Here is a 20,283-nt window from a genome sequence, read left to right on the forward strand (position 1 = left end):
TCTTTTCAGTTGTCGGAAGCGTCTGTTGAGTTCTGTTCTCATAAGTCGAGTATGAAGTTTCCATGTAAGTCTTCAGTCTAGGTAAAGACCAAGGTAGCGGACTACGTTGACATTTACATTCACATTTATAATAGAAAAGACAAAACAAAACTGAGTAATCATAATTTGGATTAAATTTAAATAACATCACAGATAGGGAATGTGATTCTAAGTTAGGTTTTATAGCGATTACAGTTCAGAGATCAATAAGGAAATCAATGCTTTATATACTACTATTCATTTAAAGTGATAATATTACTGTAGGTAGGATTGTAAGTATACTACAATTCTGTATCAGTCACACCCGAGCACAGATGCGGAGATTTCACTCTGCTTCGGCTACCAGGTCATTCAAAGCATGAACAATGTTACAGAACCACAACTGGATGCTGTGGTTTCCCTTAATCTAGGGCATCAGGGATTCCTGGTGTTTTAACTTTTTTTTTTTTTTTTTTTTTTTTTTTTTTTTTTTTTTTTTTTTAAAAGTACATTGGGTCCTAATTTAATGGAATATCATTTACACATTAATAAGACCCGAGTCTATCTTATTAGCCAATGACAGAGAACCGTTCTGAAGGTTAGACTGGCTAAATCTAGAGGCCAAAAGAATCATGGAGGATAAAAAGACGATAGAACTTAGCCTGCCAAGTGTCAGCTGATAAATTACTAATATGCATCAGGTGTTTGTTCTTTATTTGATTTATTTTTATGTATAATATACATATGTACGTATTTTATTTAGGTAATTTATTTAATTTATTGTAAAGGAGCGTGAAAAATAATTATTATTAAAAAAATAAAATGTGATTTTTTACACATTTGATTCTATGAAATCAATTTATTAAATGAGAAATATGGTGAGATAAAAACAAAAATTAAAGAACGTTCTAGACTTGGACAAATAGGGTATTTATTAATTTAAGACTTTAATAAATAATTTTGCCTCTAAATTAAAGCAAATAAATTGAATTAAAAACAAAAAAAGAGAGGGAAAATTTGTAGCAATTTTTCGTCATAAACAGCTGACTTTTTTTTGCCGTGAAAGGAAATTTAAAACCTTGACATTATAAAAAAAAATCACTTCTATTTAGTATTTCTATTTTATGAGGTAAATATATAATATACATTTTTTTCAATATATATACTTACATAATAAGATTTATTTATGCAGAAATAGTATGTGAATCATTTTTAAAATGAGATCGCATAAATTTTACCAGGAGAATAGAGAATCCCGCTTCGATGCGGTTACCGTATTATTGATATTTATTACATTCAAAACCCATGTGTGACCGGAAATTAAGTCTTACCACAAGGTATTTTTTTGTTCGAATAAAGCACATTAAACTATTGGAGAGAATTACGGAATTTATTACATTTAAATAATTTGTTAAATTATAATTTTCCCATTACTTCAATATGATTTGTGGCCACCTTGAGTCAGGAAAAAAAATATTAGAGTTTTAGTTTCAAAAAATAATTTTAATTTATTTACGTCTTAGATAATAATAATTAATATTTTTAATGATTTAAGGTGCGTCAACATCAAAGGTGTCTGGAGCTTTTTCCAGTGTCTCCAGACAGTTTCTCTTGTTACACACAGCAATGGACCAAACACCGGACAGTTTTGTCGGTAAGAAGCACCTAGGAAGAGAAAAACTAAGGGCCACCAGTAGCTGGATTGGAACCCGTGATCTCCGGGTGGGAATACAGAACGCTAACCGAATAGCTAATCCCTTTCTACGTCAACTTTACCTGTTATCCTGTAAACCACCCATTTTAAGATGTCCGTCTGTATTCTGTCCATCATCTGGACAAGCATAGGTACGTCTTTCCAATCACCCTCTTTTGAGATTAGATCTCGATGATTAGACAGCTTCCAAATATTACACCTATAGGTTGTGTGGCCGTTATCTTCCGATAAATGGGCGTTAAAATACTTTCTGATATTTCTTTAACTTGATAATCAGGCGATTGTTTCAGAATGCTAAGTGTTGAAGAAATCGCCTAGCTTTTAATAATATTATAACTTTAAATGAATAGTAGTATATAAAGCATTGAGTTCCTTATTGATCTCTGAACTGTAATCGCTATAAAACCTAACTTAGGGTACGTTTACAACGGAGCTGTGAGTATAGATGATAGCAGAGATGATAACTGATAGAGTAAAATATAATCGCTGATTAGTGTGCACAACGGAGCTGTGATACATGCAACATGTCGAGTAGTGAAGAAGAGTGTTTATGTTCACCAGCAACCAAATGGTATATTTAAAAAAAAAAAAGATGTAGAAAATATCATGTACATACCATAAATAAAAAACGAAGTACTTTGGGCGAATTTCACTATTTATATAAGGAACTTAGAAATTATCCGGATCGTTTTTTTGAATATGTGAGGATGGGTCCAACCACATTTGACTAAATTTTAGAAAAAATAAGGTCAAAATTAAGAAAACGTAGGAAAAATTGTCATGGAAATCCTATAACTATAGAAGAAAAACTAGTGATAACTCTGAGGTAAGGTTATATTGAGGAAAAACAAATAAATACACATAAAAATAAATGTAAGCACGATTTAAAAAACAAAATATTGTTTAAAAGTAAATAATAAAATAATAACCAAAAATAATGAGTAAAGACAGCACTAATTAATTTTTCTACCTCCATTTTGAAGCTCCGATACTGGAGTTCAGCTAGCAGAAAAATGAAAAATTCAATTCTATCATCTATGCTCGTTTATACCAGCGAGTATGAGTCACTAGTCGAAGCTTCGTTGTGCACGCTCACATAAGAATGTACTAGGTTATTCTATAAGCGCTGATGCATCACTGCTATCATCTCCGCTATCATCTATGCTCACAGCTCCGTTGTGAACGTACCCTTAGAATCACATTCCCTTATCTGTGATGTTATTTAAATTTAATCCAAATTATGATTACTCAGTTTTGTTTTGTCTTTTCTATTATAAATGTGAATGTAAATGTCAACGTAGTCCGCTACCTTGGTCTTTACCTTGACAGAAGACTTACATGGTAACCTCATACTCGACTTATGAGAACAGAACTCAACAGACGCTTCCGACAACTGAAAAGACTACTCGACCACAGATCAAAACTCACTCTAGACAGCAAAAGACTTATGTATATGTAAGTATATTAAAGCCAGTCTGGGCTTATGGCATCGAACTGTGGGGTTCAACCAAAAGTTCGAATCTGCAAAGGATCAAGTCCTTGTAATCTAAAATTCTTCGCTCTACAGTTAACGCTCCTTTCTACGTCACCAATCTAAACCATTCACACAGACTTAAACATTCCTTTCGTCACACAAGTTACTGAAACACATTACAGAAGATTCCATCTTAACATTCAATCTCATCACAATCCACTTGTACATCTTATCTTCCAGACGTCTTAAAAGACAGGTGGCCTCGCTATCTCCTCTCTGATGAAGAGAGTCAGTAGAATTTAGAATGTTATTGGTGTGTTACCGCTGGGTAACTTCTCCACTCTGATATGTGTGATATGTTGCTTATTGTTACCCTTGTTGCTTATAACGCAATGCGTTGATTGTAACTAAATAAACGATTAGGGGGAAAAAACAGTGATTGGTGAATAGTGAATTTATATCACACATCTTTCTTTTACCACAATTAACACTAAAAACTATAAATAGTTGATTTCCAGAATATAACTTTTTTTTTGAAAATAGTAACAGGATAAAAGTTAAAAGTTGGTAGCCTATGATTTGGTAATGGTAGAACAGTTTCGAAAATTCCGAGTCTAAAGGAAATGGATGAGTTATAAATCTTGAAAAGGGTAGAAGAAGGAAGCGAGTTTTCAGGCTAAACTTTTCTCGTTCAAAAAGCTCATCTTTAGATTGTGTAATAGCTCTAACCGGAAATATGCAAGAAGATTATTTAATAGTGATTTAGTTTAGATATAGTTTTGCAATAAAATGAAACCAAAAATTGTGGTAAGATTACGGAAATAAGAAGGCTAATCTAACATGGTAATTCAGTAAAACGCCGTGACTAATGAATCAGGTAACAAGAAAATAGGAGCTAAAACATTATTGATCGATAAAAAAAACAAAAAAAAACAAGAAGCTCCAATCTAAGGCCTAAATCAGCTGCTCCTGTGACTCCTTTAATTGGCGGTAAAGGCGGTGACAGGTAACAGCTCCGCTAGAGTGCACATTTTCCCTGCTCTCGTTTTCACTTTTTCCAGGATTCCCCGGATCCATGTATATATATATATATAATTTTCTAATATTTCCCACTCCATTTTATAGTCCAGTATATTATATTTAAAATAGAGGGAGAGATATTTATGAGACGTTTTAAACTATAGCGTACTAATAGTCGGTCTATACTAAGCGGTGATATTTCTTTTTTAAATGGTGAACACTGTTGGAGAAGACAGCATATCCTGGAGATACGATGAAGAGATATGCCATGCTGTGGGTGAGTCACAAGAGATTTTAGTTTCGTGTGTTTTATTACTAAAAGCAGGAACTTTAAGCGTATCTGATCCAAAAGTTTCATCTGCACGCAAAAGGTAGATTCTTTTCCTTTAATCTGGACACAAAGTCAATGCTGTGCATTAGTTTGTGATCTCTGTTAAAGAGTTAAAAGTTCAAGTTTTTTTGCACACGTATACCGTGGTAATCTCCATGACCGAGAATGGGTAAATAAAAATCACCGTACTTTGGGTGCCGGTAAATGCTATTGTAGCAGGAAATGAGCTAGCCGTCACTTCCGCTATAAAAAGGCGTTTATATCCTTTCTTTTGTAGGACATTAAAATTAGCCAGTAAGCTGAGATTAGAAAGAAAGTTTTGCGGGATGCAGAGAGTATACTATAACTTTGGGAAGCACAATTAATAAATCGTTCAATTTTATCAAAATAAGCACCACTAACTTGAGCACATCATTGGTAAAATGAATCAAGTCAATTCAATGAGAAAACAGGATTGTGGTATCATCAGCATAGGTGAATGGGAATGTATAAGGATGTCGATTGGGTAGATAGTGCGGAGGATAGCCTTCTAACTGGGTGGGTGTGGTGATGAGCTCGAGTTTACCTGTGGGTTCGCTAAACCCAAGTAGCTGCACACATCAACTAACTCTGCAGGCACTAAGTCTATTGAGTATGCATGGTTCGTGATGTCAATCTAAAAATTGTTCGTATTGTTAGACTGGGATACCAGATCCCTGAATTAGTGGCTATTCGACTTTATCGCACGGTGGTGTATCTTTTTATATTACTTATTGCCAACCAGAGAGAATTGGGGGATGCCAAGGTACTGTATGTTTAAAGAAATAAGTGGGAAATGTCTTCAAGTAAGGCGCCACGGTAGCCGAGCGGGTTAAGAGGCGAGACCTGCAAAGCTAATATGCATTGTGGTACTGGGTTCGATTCCTGGTCTTGGCCTTGGATTTTATTTAATGGTTAAATGAGAAATAGTAAAGTACGTTTGCTATTCGCCTCCGTCCACGACACCTAGTAAATGGTAGTTGGACGTTAAGCCCCGCCTGAAAAAATAGGCGACTACTTTACTTTACTTTTTTTTTACTTACGTCTTCAAGTAGCCATACCCCCACCAAAAAAGTTTAGTGAAAAGTGCATAGCTAGAATGCATTAGTATTTTCTGCGGTTTTCTCGGAGTTGCATTTTAGAAGCCCAGCACTCCCAGTATAGGGAAATGCAGTGTGGGTAAAAGTGAAGAGGGATTGCTAGTGGAACAGTAACATTTGTGGTTAGGAACAAACTTTGTAGGAACTCTAGTGGAACACCACAGTCATGGGGAAGTCTAGGAGCAGTTTACTGAAGCTCATCCAGCATCCCAGACGATCTAGACGAAAGTAGTTTCTCACTGAGAGCAAACTAACAGTTTAGATTTCCGCCTGGGCAAGAACCAAAAGAACGAATTGCAATTCTCTACTCCAAATAATAATACTCGAATCCACTTAAATTCAGCCAGCCAATGTTCTTCTAGATGCATCTGGTGTCCTAACTTTGGCGTCCATTAATAATTTCGACAAAACAAAATCCTTTTTTTTTTTTTATTCCTGTTTATTTACAAACTTAACATGGTAAGTAAAACAGATTGCAAAGTAAAAAAGTAAAGTAATCGCCTATTTTTTAAGGCGGGGCTTAACGTCCAACTACCAATTAGGTGTCATGGACGGAGGCGACTAGCAAACATACTTTACTATAAATTTCTTTTATTAACCATTAATTAAAATCCAAGGCTTAAGACTGGGAATGGAACCCAGTACCACAATGCATATTAGCTCTGCAGGTCTCGCCTCTAACCGCTCGGCTACCGTGACGCCTAACAAATCGCAAAGTTTATTGTATGGGTTGGTCTCTAGACCTCACTTGCGCTTCAAGTGAAGCTTAGGGTTCTCAGGAAGGGTGGTAGATGATCAAGATAATGCTAGAGTATTGGCATGGGTCAGAAGGTTGGAGTGGAATGAATTTTTTATACGTAGATGTAATCAAATTGGAAACGGAATGGATATTGATGTCAATAAAGGTGGGTAAAGTTGGAGATCTTATAGAAAAAGAGCATCTGTACGATTTGGTGGAGGATTTTGGTTTAGGATGACTGGAAGGCTTGGTTGAAACCTACGAGTAAGTTCTACTCCGTAAGAATTTTCTGTTTTTTAAAAAAGTAGTAAATAGAATTTCCAATATTTAAATGGAGACTATGGCTGGAGTTGTCAGTTAGTGTTGAAATTACGACAAAACTTATTAAAAATTTAATGGCTATAATTCCTGTGGTTCATTATTTAATTTATACTATAGTTATTTATTTTAGTTTTTTCTTATTTATTTTTTATTAATTACTTTATTTTAGTTTTTTCTTATTTATTTTTTTACGTAAGCATACTAATTATCAATTTATTTTTCTTTCGCTTATTTGGAGTATCTTTCTTTTATTTACTTTGTACTAATTTTTGTTTAAATTATTTATTTCTATCTTATTGTAATGTTTTTGTGTTTTATCAGAATTGTACCAAATCTATTTAATCTATGTAATGTATGAAATGGCCGACTCCACAGATGGCCCTTGACCTGAGGCAGTCTTTATTCTAATAAAGACTATTAAAGTAAAAGTAAAGTAATCGCCTATTTTTTTAAGGCGGGGCTTAACGTCCAACTACCAATTAGGTGTCGTTGACGGAGGCGACTGGCAAACATACTTTACTATAAATTTCTCATATTAACCATTAAAGGTATAGACTGAGAATATAGCCTAGTACCGCAATACATTTTAGCTTTGCGGGTCTAGCCTCTAACTGCCTAACATACTTTACTATAAATTTCTCATATTAACCATTAAAGGTGTATACTGGAAATATAGCCTAGTACCGCAATACATCTTAGCATTGTGGGTCTAGCCTCTAACCGCTCGACTATAGTGGCGACTACCAAACATACTTTACTACAAATTTCTCATATTAACCATTAGAGGTATAGACTGGGGAATATAGCCTAGTACCGCAATACATCTTAGCATTGTGGGTTTAGCCATTTAACCGCTCGGCTACCGTGGCGACTAGCAAACATACTTTACTATAAATTTCTCATATTAACCATTAAAGGTATAGACTGGGAATATAGCCTAGTACCGCAATACATCTTAGCATTGTGGGTCTAGCCTCTAACCGCTCGACTATAGTGGCGACTACCAAACATACTTTACTACAAATTTCTCATATTAACCAATAAAGGTATAGACTGGGAATATAGCCTAGTACCGCAATACATCTTAGCTTTGCTGGTCTAGCCTCTAACCGCTCGGCTATCGTGGCGCCCATAAAGACTATTATTATTATTAGAATTTCCAGAAAACTTTCACAAATTCTTTGAAGCAATAGAAGAAGAAGAAGAAGAAGAAATTTCTTTGTCCATCTTCGGGACTCTGCTAGATGGTGACATAAATTAAGATGATAGTTGGAAACATTTTTGAATGGAGTTGGTGGTAGTAAAATTGTACTTAAGATTGGCTGAAATTTGTAAGAAAAATATTTTTTGTTTGTCTTATTTATTTATTTATATTTAAAGTAAGCCTTCTTCCTTAATAAGGAAAGGTACACCTGAACTTTGACATTTTCCTTCTTTTTTATCAAACATTTTTACAAGAATTTATAACGAGTAAAAAAAAAAGTTTCCCTCAAATATTTCAGTGCTTAGTTTGTTTTTGTCCTTTTATTATTTCTGTATTTTTTTGTTTTCTTTTTATGTTGTTCTTCCATTTACGTTCACCATGTTTGACAAGTTCTTGTGTCGCTTACAAGAGACGAGCCCTCCCAAAAAGGCAAAATCTGGATTGCCAACTTTCTACTACTTTTAACCTTGCTTATACTTTTTTTTTTATATCTTCCTCAATATTGTTATCCTCAAGGAGGCAAAGAAAACGTTTTATCTTTATGAATATATATCTTCTATGTTTTTCCGACTAGTTGAAACTAACAGCTGATCCAGTTTGGAAAATTGAAATCAGTTGTAAACAGTCAAAGGAATTTTTTTTTACGTAATTAATTTTGATGAAGATACGAACAATCGATTGCTACGATAAAGCGGATGAATTTATATTAATCAGAATAGTTGATAGAATAAAGGCTAAGTAGAAATAATAATAGTTTAAAGAATAATTCATTCTTAAAACTGGGGAAGAGGCTAGAGAACTAGTTTTTAACTTAAACGAAAGATATTACAGTACTAAAGTAGGAAAACTGACCGCCTAAAATATTTGCAAGAGAGAGAAATGGTTACACTGTACTACTAAGAAGACGTTCAGAGAGATTGCAGACAGACTCAGTAACAATGATCGAATGATATTCTTGAACTGGAATGCTTTGAGTGAACCGAGGTGAAGGTACTTTTTATAGATTGAAAGAGAGAAATAGCCCTTTGTGGTCACTTTTGTGCTTGCTTTTCTAAGCTTGCCCTTTGACTCGCCAATACCACTTATTCAATGAATTGATTCTTTGAAAGTATTTCTCTTTCTCTCTTTTTTTTTTTTGCTCTCTCCAGACACTGCTGGTACCATCATCCGTGAAATCCTCTTTTTCCCCTCGATTTAAATCATCCACATTTTCAGCTCATGACAATCCATTAATCCGACGTCCTCACTCCAGTAACCCGTCACTATTCCAGGTAACCCTCGCTGGCTGCTGAAGTGAAAAAAAAAAAATCGCCTTGCAGATAAACAACATCAATCTGAAACGTTCCTTACACCAATCTCTGTTACAAGGAGGACAACTCTGTTATCTCATGCGTTTGTTACGACATCTATAGTGGGAAATTGGAAATAAGTAAAGGAAAAAGAAAAGAAGAAAAATGTCTTGAATTATTCACACAAATAAACGGCCCCTTAAACTTGGAGATCTTATTGTGCATTAATAGAAAATAAACAAGCATGCGATGTTTTTACATCTTTCATATATAATTAGTCCACAAAAGATTTTCCTTTTAACTGGTGGAAAATAAATGACAAAAATATTTGAAATCCTAAAGATATTTAATAGAGTTTTCTTCTTTTTTGTTTCTAGGGTAAATGTTTGGGACTTTTCATCGCATATCTTGGACTGACGAATGGAGCAGGTCTGCAAACAACTTATCATTTCATTCGTGAGTAACACTTTAGATTCTTATTCTAGCTGACCTATGTGCTGCGAATGCTTCACCTCCAAGTGCACCTTCTTCTTGGAAACTTGCACGAGTGTTGTTCCGGAATTTGGCCTCATAAGTGATGGTGGCCGAATCAATTGGGAATGTGATTGCGCTAGCCATGGGCTAACCAGAAGCCCATGAGGAAATCTACGTCGCACCTCCCGTTGATGTGAACAGACCTACGACTTTTACCTATAACAGCTCTATTTGAACTTTGAATCTTTTACTAAATGCTAGTTGTCTTCACTGTAATAAAAGTTAATCAACATTACTCCAAAAACTTGTCCCTTTGCGCTACGTTCTTATAATAAAGACATGGCTCTCCTGCTCCGCTCTTCAGGAACATCTCTTTCTCACACCCATTCCTTTTAATGTGCTCTCGGGATCTCCAAAAGAACCCTCAAGTCGGTGACATCCCTTGCTGTACCTTCTCTCAAGCCTTTTCATTTCTTCAGTACTCACAGGCAGCCTTACTTCATCTTCTAAACAACTTAGCTGATTCTTCAGCATAAAAGATGCCAGATATGTTTTCTGTTAAATTTGCTGAAGTAACTGTTCCTGGCCAATAACTCCCCAAATAACTTGAAATGGCCTACAGACTTGAAGTCATTATTTTGAAGCTGGATAAGAAACAGGATCGCACTTATCCTTAGGATGCCACAAGAGGATGTATTTTTTTATTTTTTTTGGAAAACGATTTTAAGAATAGACGTTTTTAGATGAAACTGATTTTGTTACAGATACCGGCGGTGGTCCTCTGCAGAATCCACTTTCCACTCATAATCCCGTCACGGACAACAAATCCTCAACCAGCCAGACCATGAAATTAATTAATCCAAATTACATTGACAAAAGAAATCATCCAGGTAATGATGATATCCCAAGAGATTTTATCCGAGAAATTGCTGGTATAAAAATTCCCATCGGAAATATCCGAAAACAGTTGGCCATTCAAGAGAAAATCGACGAAGAAGACGAAGATGATTACTATCTGCCCGGAGGAAGCGTAAAGGAAGATGATTATAACGGATACAGTGGATCCAGCGGAAGTGAGGAAGATGTACAAAACAATTTGCCGTCATACAACTATCAAGCTGCAGGTAAGATTCACCGATATAAAGTTAAAGAGAAAATACCCGACGATACGAAATATGTCCCACCGAAAATGAAAATCGTAGCAATACCAGCACCATGTCTACGAACGCCGCCGAAACCTCGACCTAATACACCGAAACCACCATCGATTAAAGGATTCCCGGTGAAAACCTACGTCTACAATGACGTTAAATATCGTTCAAGAGATAGGCAATCAACCCCGAAAAAGTTAATCACATATCCATTATTGATCAGAAAGACTTACACGTCAGATCATGCACCTCGAAGAAAGGTGATCATTCGCCACCAGCGGCTGTCACCGCCTCCACCACCACCAAAACTCTTGAAAGAAGTGCATATCCATCATCATCATAAGCCAACGCCAATCCCCGTTGAAATGCACTTACACGAAAGCCAAGATGACAATGTTGAAATCACGCCGTTGCAAAGAAAACGCTTAGAAATGGTTATACAGCAGTTGAAGAGTAATAAGGATTATTCTGTTTTATGAAAAGGATTGCATTTCATTCACCCAAGGGTTGTTAAAGTGTGACTTCTTTTCTGGGCATCTTTTCTATTTTTAGGAACGTATTTTGTCTGTAAAGTACAACATTGAGGGACTGTAAGGGATTGAGTAAAGGTTTTGAGATCAAAGTAAAGTTTTTTGCTTTTCTGTTGATCAAAACCCAAATAATTGCACCCAACAACTTTATAAGTAGATAATTAAATTTGTGTAAAGTGAGAAAAATCTGTAAAGCCAAAGTTATCCTGTAAAAATTAATCGCCAATAAAGTTAATCATTAATTACTGTTCATTATTTTTAGTGACTGATTCATTGTTTCAATACTTACTCAAGGGCTATAACGGTCCATCAAGGACCCAAGCCTCAGCTCACTCCACCTCTCTCTGTCTCTTGCCGACGTTCTCCATCTCTGCTGGCCAAGGGCTTCCAAATCGTCCTGTACGTCGCTCAACCATCCTAGTCGAGGCCTACCCCTCGGCCTTTTTTCCACCAGGGTGTCCATACAGTGATTTCTTGGGACCTCTCGTCTCCTCCATTCGGTGCAAATGTCCCAGCCATCGTAGTCTACCAGACTTTATAGTGGCTACTATATCAGGCTCACCGAACAGTTCAACGACTTCTCGATTCGTCCACATTGTTTCAACAGGATGAAAAAATAACTGCCAATTGTCAGTCATATTTTGTATTTTTTATGGTGCCGAGCTGAGTCCATGAACAAACAAGACAGAAGACTCACCAGCCCTTTAATGATGTAAAATATTACATTGTCAATTAGCCCTGAAGATGACCCTAATCCCTAGGTCGAAAGCTTGGCTTAATAATAAAAACAAAATACAAAATATAATTGAAATTGGCAGTTTCTTTTTCATCCTATTGTTAATCTTTAAGTTTGGCATTTACCTTAAACCTTAAACCCTTGAAATCGAGGGACTGTCTACCACAGATTCTATATTTTCCCCTCCTTCTCACTGGAACGCCAAACACTTCCTATTGTTTAAGAAGTAAGACCAGAACATACCTAGGAACGTTCGAATGCATTGATGAGACCACCCAGCTCTGGCCATGGTTCAAAACTAGTTTGTAACTCATAAATTTTAACAGTCCAAACTCTTAGGAAAGTTTGCCAGGATCTATGCTGTGGAAATCTAACAGCAAAATTAACACACTTCAAGAACGCTAGAACCAATATCAGCAAAAGTTCCTCTTTGTAATCCTGGCCCAAAATAGCTAATCTCCTTCTAAACCTACGTACAACTAAAAGCCACTTGATCCATTTTCATCAAGACTTCCCAGTTGTGTGTATTATTAAACAATTGAAACGGAAATGTTGGAAAATCGATAGTCAAATAATCCTAGCTTTTCCTCAAGGGACTATCTAAAGTTAAGCACTAATTTGCTCCTTCATTTACCAAGAAGATGGTGGTGATCTTTACTCAACAGTTAATAATTAGATTCGATTACCAAACTGATAAAGAAAAAGAATTTTATCTTTAAAAAAACAATTTTTATTTTTCAAATTTTTTGTAAAAGCATAAAACTTCCTTCTAAAATCATTACCCACAATCCTTTTAGAATCCTTTTTCAGAAAATGTTAAATAAGAAACCATAATTGGGTCAGCTAATTATGTTTTGATGGAAAACTAATGAGATTGTTTAGTGTTGTTAAAACAAAATTTCTCTTCTTCAGTACCTAACAACCCTGGGTATTGTTGGAAATTAGCCTTTAGCAATTTTATCACTTTTGGTTACAATAAAGTAGTTGTTTTGGGTATCGACTTGTTTTGAAACCTTTATGTTATAACTTTTAGAAAAAATGAAAAAAAGAATGAAGCCATTGTGATTTTTCAATCTTTTTTCTTTTTTCGCAATTTGCATAACATTTGACTTAGTCTTGAAATTTTGCGGTGCAATAAACTTACTCAATAAGCATTTGTACTTAAACTTAAATTGATTAACGTAGATAAGTATGGTGCTTGATCCCGAAAAAAAAGCATCATAAGATCGGGAAGGCGAAGGAGATCAAGAAATGAGTCTTGAGGCTAACACCGGCGAATGCTGGAGCAGGCGAGAGATTTTATTTCAGAGTTGAAGGAGCCTACATCAACGAGCTGGGATATACAGACGGGAAGATTAGGGAAAGAATTGGGAATTGGTGTACGGAAAGAAGAACAAACACTTTAAAGTAAAGAACTACTTTAAAGTAAAAAATTAGGGCCCGTTTAGTCGCCTTAAGAAGGTTGTTCGCAACGCAAGAACACTGGCTGAAGGCTGGCTGTGCACTGAAAAAAAAAAAACTTCGGACGCTAAAGACCTCAGGATGTTGATGTGCCTTAAATTAAATTAAAAAATTAGAATAACAAGTTTCACAAAATAATTTTCATCCAGCGACACAAAAACGAGCTTAATATTTCTTGAATAGAGTTTTATTGAACTAAACTTTCAAGAAAAATCCAACTCGAAGGCTAATAGTTTTGGGGTATAACTCAAGTTAATAGGTTAGACCAGAGATTTGCAAGCGGTATCCCGTGTTGAAAGTGTAGTCAAACTGTGAGAAGATTAGAAGCCACTGAACATTAAGAGGTTGAAATAAATGTTCATTAAATAAAATTACAGGTTGTTACAATCCAGGTTGAATTTTTGAATTTGAAAAAGTTTATTTACAATTTAAAATAGATATATAAAAGGAGGTTTCAGGCTGCAGTGCCTATATACACTCCATAACTTTAATATTTACATTGGTAATGGTCAAAACTTAAAAAACATTTTAAAAAAACCTTACTAAATAGAGTTAATTAAAAGCAAGATATGCTTTAGCCTTTTGTGCCTTTTTATAACCAAGAGAACTTAAGTTGTAGTCTACAATATTCTTTATATGAGGGTAGGGACTATGTGTACAGAAAGCTACAAATTTGCCCGAAGCGCTATAGATAAATGTGGACACGCTGGCAACAGCAAGTGCTACATGTATAAAATCTACGGGTATCCACCCGGGGATATGACCCAACTAGCCGTAAGCATTTGTAACTCTTTGTAACTTCCCGTAGTTGGTGCGACAAGTATTGGACCACACAGGGGATGCATATAGAGGAGTACGGGACAATCCAGATTGTCTGAGACATCATACGTACTGCAAACGTAATTAAATTCAAAAGTATAATTACGAATTGAGACGGGAAGTGTTCATTTTCTTTACGAATCAAAATTTAGACACACGTTATCTTAAAGTAGCAATCCACAACACAAAGTTTGTACTTCCGCTAGAAAGATTTTAGATCGAAACCACTTAGATCACGAATCCTGTGTGGGGGGGGCTCTATTTGGATTATAACTTCCGCCATACAGTATCCGCTACTTAATAATCTTTTTACTGCAACAAGAAGGAAATAACAATTCACCATATTTACTTAATATTAAGTTAATCACAAAAGAAATAGAACTTGAGCGATATAATTTGATTTCTTAATGGAATAAAAGCAAAAAGCTACAAAAGAAGGATACAGGAAAATAAATTATAATAAAAAACATTATAACAACCGTTAATGGCTAAACGTTTCAGCTTTATTTTCTCTTTCTTTTTCTCTGTCTCACTCCATGTATTTCCATATGAGAATTGTCAACAGTTGTTTGCAAGGTGATCCGGATGGTACGTACTACAAAAAATTTAGGGTGGGGTTGAATTTGAGAGGATTTTGAAAATTAGTATATAAACTGAACGATATGTTCAAGAATTTATCATAATTCGTTCGAAACTATAAACGGATCATGGCTTCATTCAAAACTTTTGTAAGTATTTAAGTTTAGTTAAAAGAAAATACGAAAATTGTTAAGTCATCAAGTTTTAATGTGCTCGATTTCGGTAAAACCAAATAATTATAGATTATTGTATTTCAATTCATATCATCTACAATGCGCTAATCTAATTGTATTCATATCACATCTAGCGTCCCTTAAGGTTCAAGCTCAAAACCCATTATAAGAAATTTATTCTTTCCGTTCATGCTTAAATAGAGAGATGTTTGTCAAGACATTACCTACGACCAGAAAACATCATTTTTCAAAGATTTTTTTTCCTTTCATTTGACGGAAGTTGTCCTACTTTACCCCTTTTTTCCCCATGACTATTAAGTTTGATCCTGCCAATTTCTTTAGACTGTTCCAAGGTTTTTGGCAAGCGGCACTCATTCTTAAAAGGGGAATTCGACCATAATCCTTTTTTGTCTTTTACTGTACCAGTTCTTGTCTATTTTTCTTTCATCTATTTCATTCTTTGTTACAAGTTTTCTTTCTCTTTTCCCTTATCATTTCTTTAAATTTACTTGCTCTTTTATTCTTTACGCTTTTCTTGCATCTAGTTTTTATTCTATCCATTTCTTCCCATTCTTCGTAACTTACACAATGGACAATTCTTTTTTTTAGATGCTTTTTCTTTCCACTAACATATACTCTGCTACAAGAGATAATGCTTACCAAAACCCTTGGTTTGACGGCTTATACGAGGGTCGTTTGAAAAGTCCGTGCAAAAATAAAAACTACTTAATTTTTTGGGGTAAAGCTTTTTTATTTTTCAACATAGTCTCCTTTTAGGCTTATACACTTCGTCCAACGCTGCTCTAGTTTGTTGATACCTTCCGAATAATAGGATATGTCCAAGTCTGAAAAATAGCCATTCATTTCTGCAATCACCTCCTCGTTTGAATAAAATCTTTTTCCCGCCAGCCATTTCTTCATATTGGGGAACAAATAGTAGTCCGAGGGAGCCAAGTCTGGAGAATAGGGGAGATGTGAAACGAGTTGGAACCCTATTTCCATTAATTTTGCGACCACAACTGCTGAGGTGTGAGCTGGTGCGTTGTCGTGATGGAAAAGGACTTTTTTTGTGGGCCAATCGTGGGCGTTTTTCTTGCAGCTCGGTTTTCGTTTTCAAACGGTCCAATAACGATGAATAATATGCACCTGTAATAGTTTTACTCTTTTCCAGATAGTCGATGAGGGTTATTCCTTGCGAATCCCAAAAGACAGTTGCCACAATCCTTCCGGCCGAAGGAACGGTCTTCGCCTTTTTTGGCGCAGATTCCCCCTTGGTAACCCATTGTTTAGATTGTTCTTTGGTCTCAGGAGTGTAGTGATGTATCCATGTTTCATCCACAGTGACGAAACGACGCTTAAAGTCCTGCGGATTCTTCTGGAACAGCTGCAAACCGTCCTTGCAACACTTCACACGATTTCGTTTTTGGTCAAGCGTGAGCAATCGCGGCACCCATCTTGCGGATAGCTTTGTCATGTCCAAGTGTTGATGCAAAATATTATGTACCCGTTCATTCGAGATGCCCACAGCACTAGCAATCTCACGCACCTTCACTCTTCTGTCATCCATCACCATATCATGGATTTTATCAATGATTTCTGGAGTAGTAACCTCAACGGGGCGTCCAGAACGTTCAGCGTCACTTGTGCCCATATGGCCACTCCGAAAATTTTGAAACCACTTATAAACTGTTCTAATCGAAGGTGCAGAGTCACCATAATGTTTATCAAGCTTCTCTTTAGTCTCCTGAGGCGTTTTGCCTTTCATAAAGTAGTGTTTAATCAACACACGAAATTCTTTTTCGTCCATTTTTTGAAAATCACTCGACTTCCTCGATTCAAACGAATGCCAAACACAATGAAATAGACCGATCTGGCTGAAACTTGGTGTGTGTTCTTCCAAGAGATGCTACTAACTAAACATAACCTCGATACGCGCCAGTAGTGCTATCTCTCTGACTTTGCACGGACTTTTCAAACGACCCTCGTAATAGCATTCAACACTGTAAAAAATCTTAGGGCGTCTTACAGCGATCTAAAAAAATGATGATTAGAAAGCTGGGAAAGTACTGATCGTGAAAAGTAATTCATCAACATGTGAGAAGGAAGGCGGGTGTTGATGTAGTGGTTATGAAGCGTGGATTTCTAAATAGGAGATGACCACTAAGAAAATTGTTAAAAGTAAGGTTTGTGTTCTCGTACACGGAAAATACTAAACGTGCAAAGGTAGACAGGTGTTAGGCTTTTAATTGTGTTTAAGGGACGGAAAAAGAATTGGCTAATCCAATCAGGACTGTGAGGAGATTAGGTGAGAATTGGGCTGTGAGGAGATTAGAGCTTCTGGGTGGAACATGAAGAGTGATAAAGATGTGTTTCACAGCTGAGTACTTTCCACCCGAAGCTTTTGTTGGATTAGTTTGAACTACTGGGAATTTAAACTTTTGTTCTTTGGTCGAACTCTTTCGAAAAGCTTTGATAGCATACAGCATGATTTTCTCTTCCTTTACAGACGATTAACTACAAATTCTGCCCAAAAAATTAACATTTATGGTTTTTTAAAAAAATTAGAAAATACATTTGTATCCTACAGAAATACAATATATGCTTTTCCAGTTCATTAGAATAAGAAATATCTTTGATTTTTCCCATTTTCTTTGCACAGATCTTCGTATTGGCTCTGTTCGCCGTCGCCTTGGCGGTTGAGGAAACCAGAGACAAGAGAGGCGTTGTTGGAACTGGTAAGTAATCCCCCAAGAACTAACATACATCACGATATCTACAGAATATAAATTTCATCATGGATGGTTTTCAAGCTTCTAATAACATAAACTATTGTATTTTAGGTTTACTAGGATATGGTGGATATGGACTTGGATATTCTGGACTTGGATATGGTGGTCTTGGATATGGATACGGTCTTGGTTATGGACATCTCGGCTACCATGGACTCGGCGGATTGTACCACGGTGTAGGCGGCCACTACCTCTACTAGATCCAGCTTACCCAGCTCATTTCAATCAACGCAATCAAATCAACTCCTCGAACTAAACCTCAAATTGTACTTCCTCATGTTCTCCACGAATTCATTCAATAAATTTGTCTACTTTTATTAACTGTCTTACGTTTGTCTTCTTTTTTTTACCAAATTGATTCAGCTCTGAGATTACCTTTGCAGATAAATTATTATGTAGACAAAGAAGAGTGTAACCTGGCGATGCCCAGGTGAAAATTCTTTACATTATCCAACACACAGAAAGACCAGCCATTGTGAAAAATGTAAAGAAGAGTTTCACTGAACCCTTGACTTGTAAGGGCTTGTTTAAATCAGCCCTTTACAGCAAGGATTTTTTTTTTAAATATTTAGATTTTATTGAAAACACTTCCAATATTTTCTTTTAACTTTTATCTCTTTCATTGCAGATAAGTAAATCTAGTTGGAAATTCATTTGTAAAATTTCCAAAGAAATGCCTCTTTTATGTGATTCTTAACATTTCCCAAGAAGAATTTAGTACCCATTTCAAGTTGTTTTCCGATCAATCAAGTTGGTGTCCGATCAAGTTGGCGACCAATCTCAACTGTACTCTAATGTAGCTGAATAGAGCCCGTTGCTCGCAGCCTCAGTTAACCCAGAGAAGAGGAACAAGTACTGCCGCTACTTGATCATGCAATACCATAAACTTCGCGACAAATTAACCCAAAAATTAATGAGCCACCGTCCTTCTCCTTCACTTCTGCAGAGTAAACTTATCTCTAGCAATAACTTATTTGTATGGGTTAAAAAAGTTATCGGAATAGGGAAGAAGAACAGCAGATTTAAGTGAATTCTTATGAACTATCTAGCTAACAAGAAAGGTATCGAACTACAAGCACAAAGATGGAGTAAAGCAATCAATCGATAATCTCTTAAAGAAATATTTGGTAAGTCTAGTAAAACCAGCCAAAATTACCAAAAAAAATTATTTCACCTCTGAGATATTACCAAGAACTAAATGAGATACTGGAACGCATAGTGTTCTAAGGAAATAGCATGAGAGGTAGTGTGTTTTACCTGAAGAATTGTGTTCATCGTAAGCTTTTAGTTTGAAATTACCCAACTTAATTGATCAGTAAGCTGAGCTGTAGGGCTTTCAATGTAGTTCTGCAGCCATATTGAAACTATTAAACCGACCTTAAACTTTTATCTCTCTAATTTGAATTTCTCTTGCAAACTATTGGTAAAGGTCAATTCTACATTTTTTTGCTTTGTTAAAATTGTATTAAATATAACTCATCTGCATATTCTAATCTGAAACAGAAAGCGCCTTCTAATAAAATTGTAATTTTATAGTCATAAGGAAGAAAATTAGTAATCAAATTTATGGTTATGCCTTTCTTATTTAAAAAAGTTATTTTCCCGTTTTTCCTAACGATAGAAAAAGTAGTTGTATTTCTCTCCTTAATATTTTATCCATTCGTTCGTCTTTCAAAGGTGTGGACATCTCAAAAGCGAAAAATCAAAGGAGGAAGCTCTTCGGACATGGTCTTCTGTTTGGCAAATTATACTTCTGGTTCTAGAAACTCCGGCAAACTCTGTCAATCTGAAGAAGTAGGTTTCTCCTGGACATTATTTGCTTCAATGACTTTTAGTTTGAAGGCGGTGACAGGTGATTCTGTGCAGATGAAGGCAGTACACTTAAAACGCAAACATTTATCGATTGGTACGCCACGATAACCGAGCGGTTAGAAGGCCCGCAAAGCTAAGATGTATTGCAGTTTACTTTACAGAATTAACTTTACCCAAATTTTCAAACAATTCTACTCATCAGGCTTCTGAATACTTCCTGGAACAAATCTATCTTTTCATAGAGTTACATTTTATTCTACCACTCTTCACAGCGACCTCAACATGCTTATCGTACAACAACTCGCCAAATAACATTAGTTCCATACTGCTCTCTTTAATTACTCTAATCTATTTTTTACAGTCTCTCGCAACGACTGTTGTTCCTAACAATGCACTACGTCGACTGAATCGACAGTGGCCCTCAAGACCTCTTTGAGGTCTAAAGATCATCGTCATCATCGATTTCCTGTAGAGAGTGCTACCGCTGGATAGTTTCTCTCCTCCTGCAACTGCATGCACAATTTGCATCTT

At 35.8% G+C, this 20,283-nt stretch overlaps 1 protein-coding gene and 1 long non-coding RNA gene across 4 annotated transcripts in view; one reads left to right on the forward strand and one right to left on the reverse strand.

Annotated features, from left to right (window-relative positions):
* The window catches only part of LOC141453662 (uncharacterized), a 354,403-nt gene that overhangs the window by 128,670 nt on the left and 205,450 nt on the right, over positions 1–20,283 (reverse strand). The window lies entirely within an intron of this gene.
* Positions 1,078–12,021, forward strand: LOC141453511 (uncharacterized). 3 transcript variants are annotated; one of them, XM_074126874.1, is made up of 3 exons: positions 1,078–1,147; positions 9,606–9,684; positions 10,467–12,021. In XM_074126874.1, exon 3 carries the CDS (start codon positions 10,547–10,549, stop codon positions 11,330–11,332), a length of 786 nt encoding a protein of 261 aa, XP_073982975.1. In that variant the 5' UTR covers positions 1,078–1,147; positions 9,606–9,684; positions 10,467–10,546; the 3' UTR covers positions 11,333–12,021. The 3 variants fall into 3 exon arrangements, with proteins under 3 accessions (XP_073982975.1, XP_073982979.1, XP_073982966.1); XM_074126878.1 differs by lacking the exon at positions 1,078–1,147 and adding an exon at positions 1,565–1,863; XM_074126865.1 differs by lacking the exon at positions 1,078–1,147 and adding an exon at positions 4,255–4,503.

The sequence above is a fragment of the Rhodnius prolixus genome, unplaced genomic scaffold (genome assembly GCF_049639745.1).
Source record: "Rhodnius prolixus isolate KJV_2025 unplaced genomic scaffold, Rpr scaffold_1, whole genome shotgun sequence".
Taxonomy (NCBI): Eukaryota; Metazoa; Arthropoda; class Insecta; order Hemiptera; family Reduviidae; genus Rhodnius; species Rhodnius prolixus.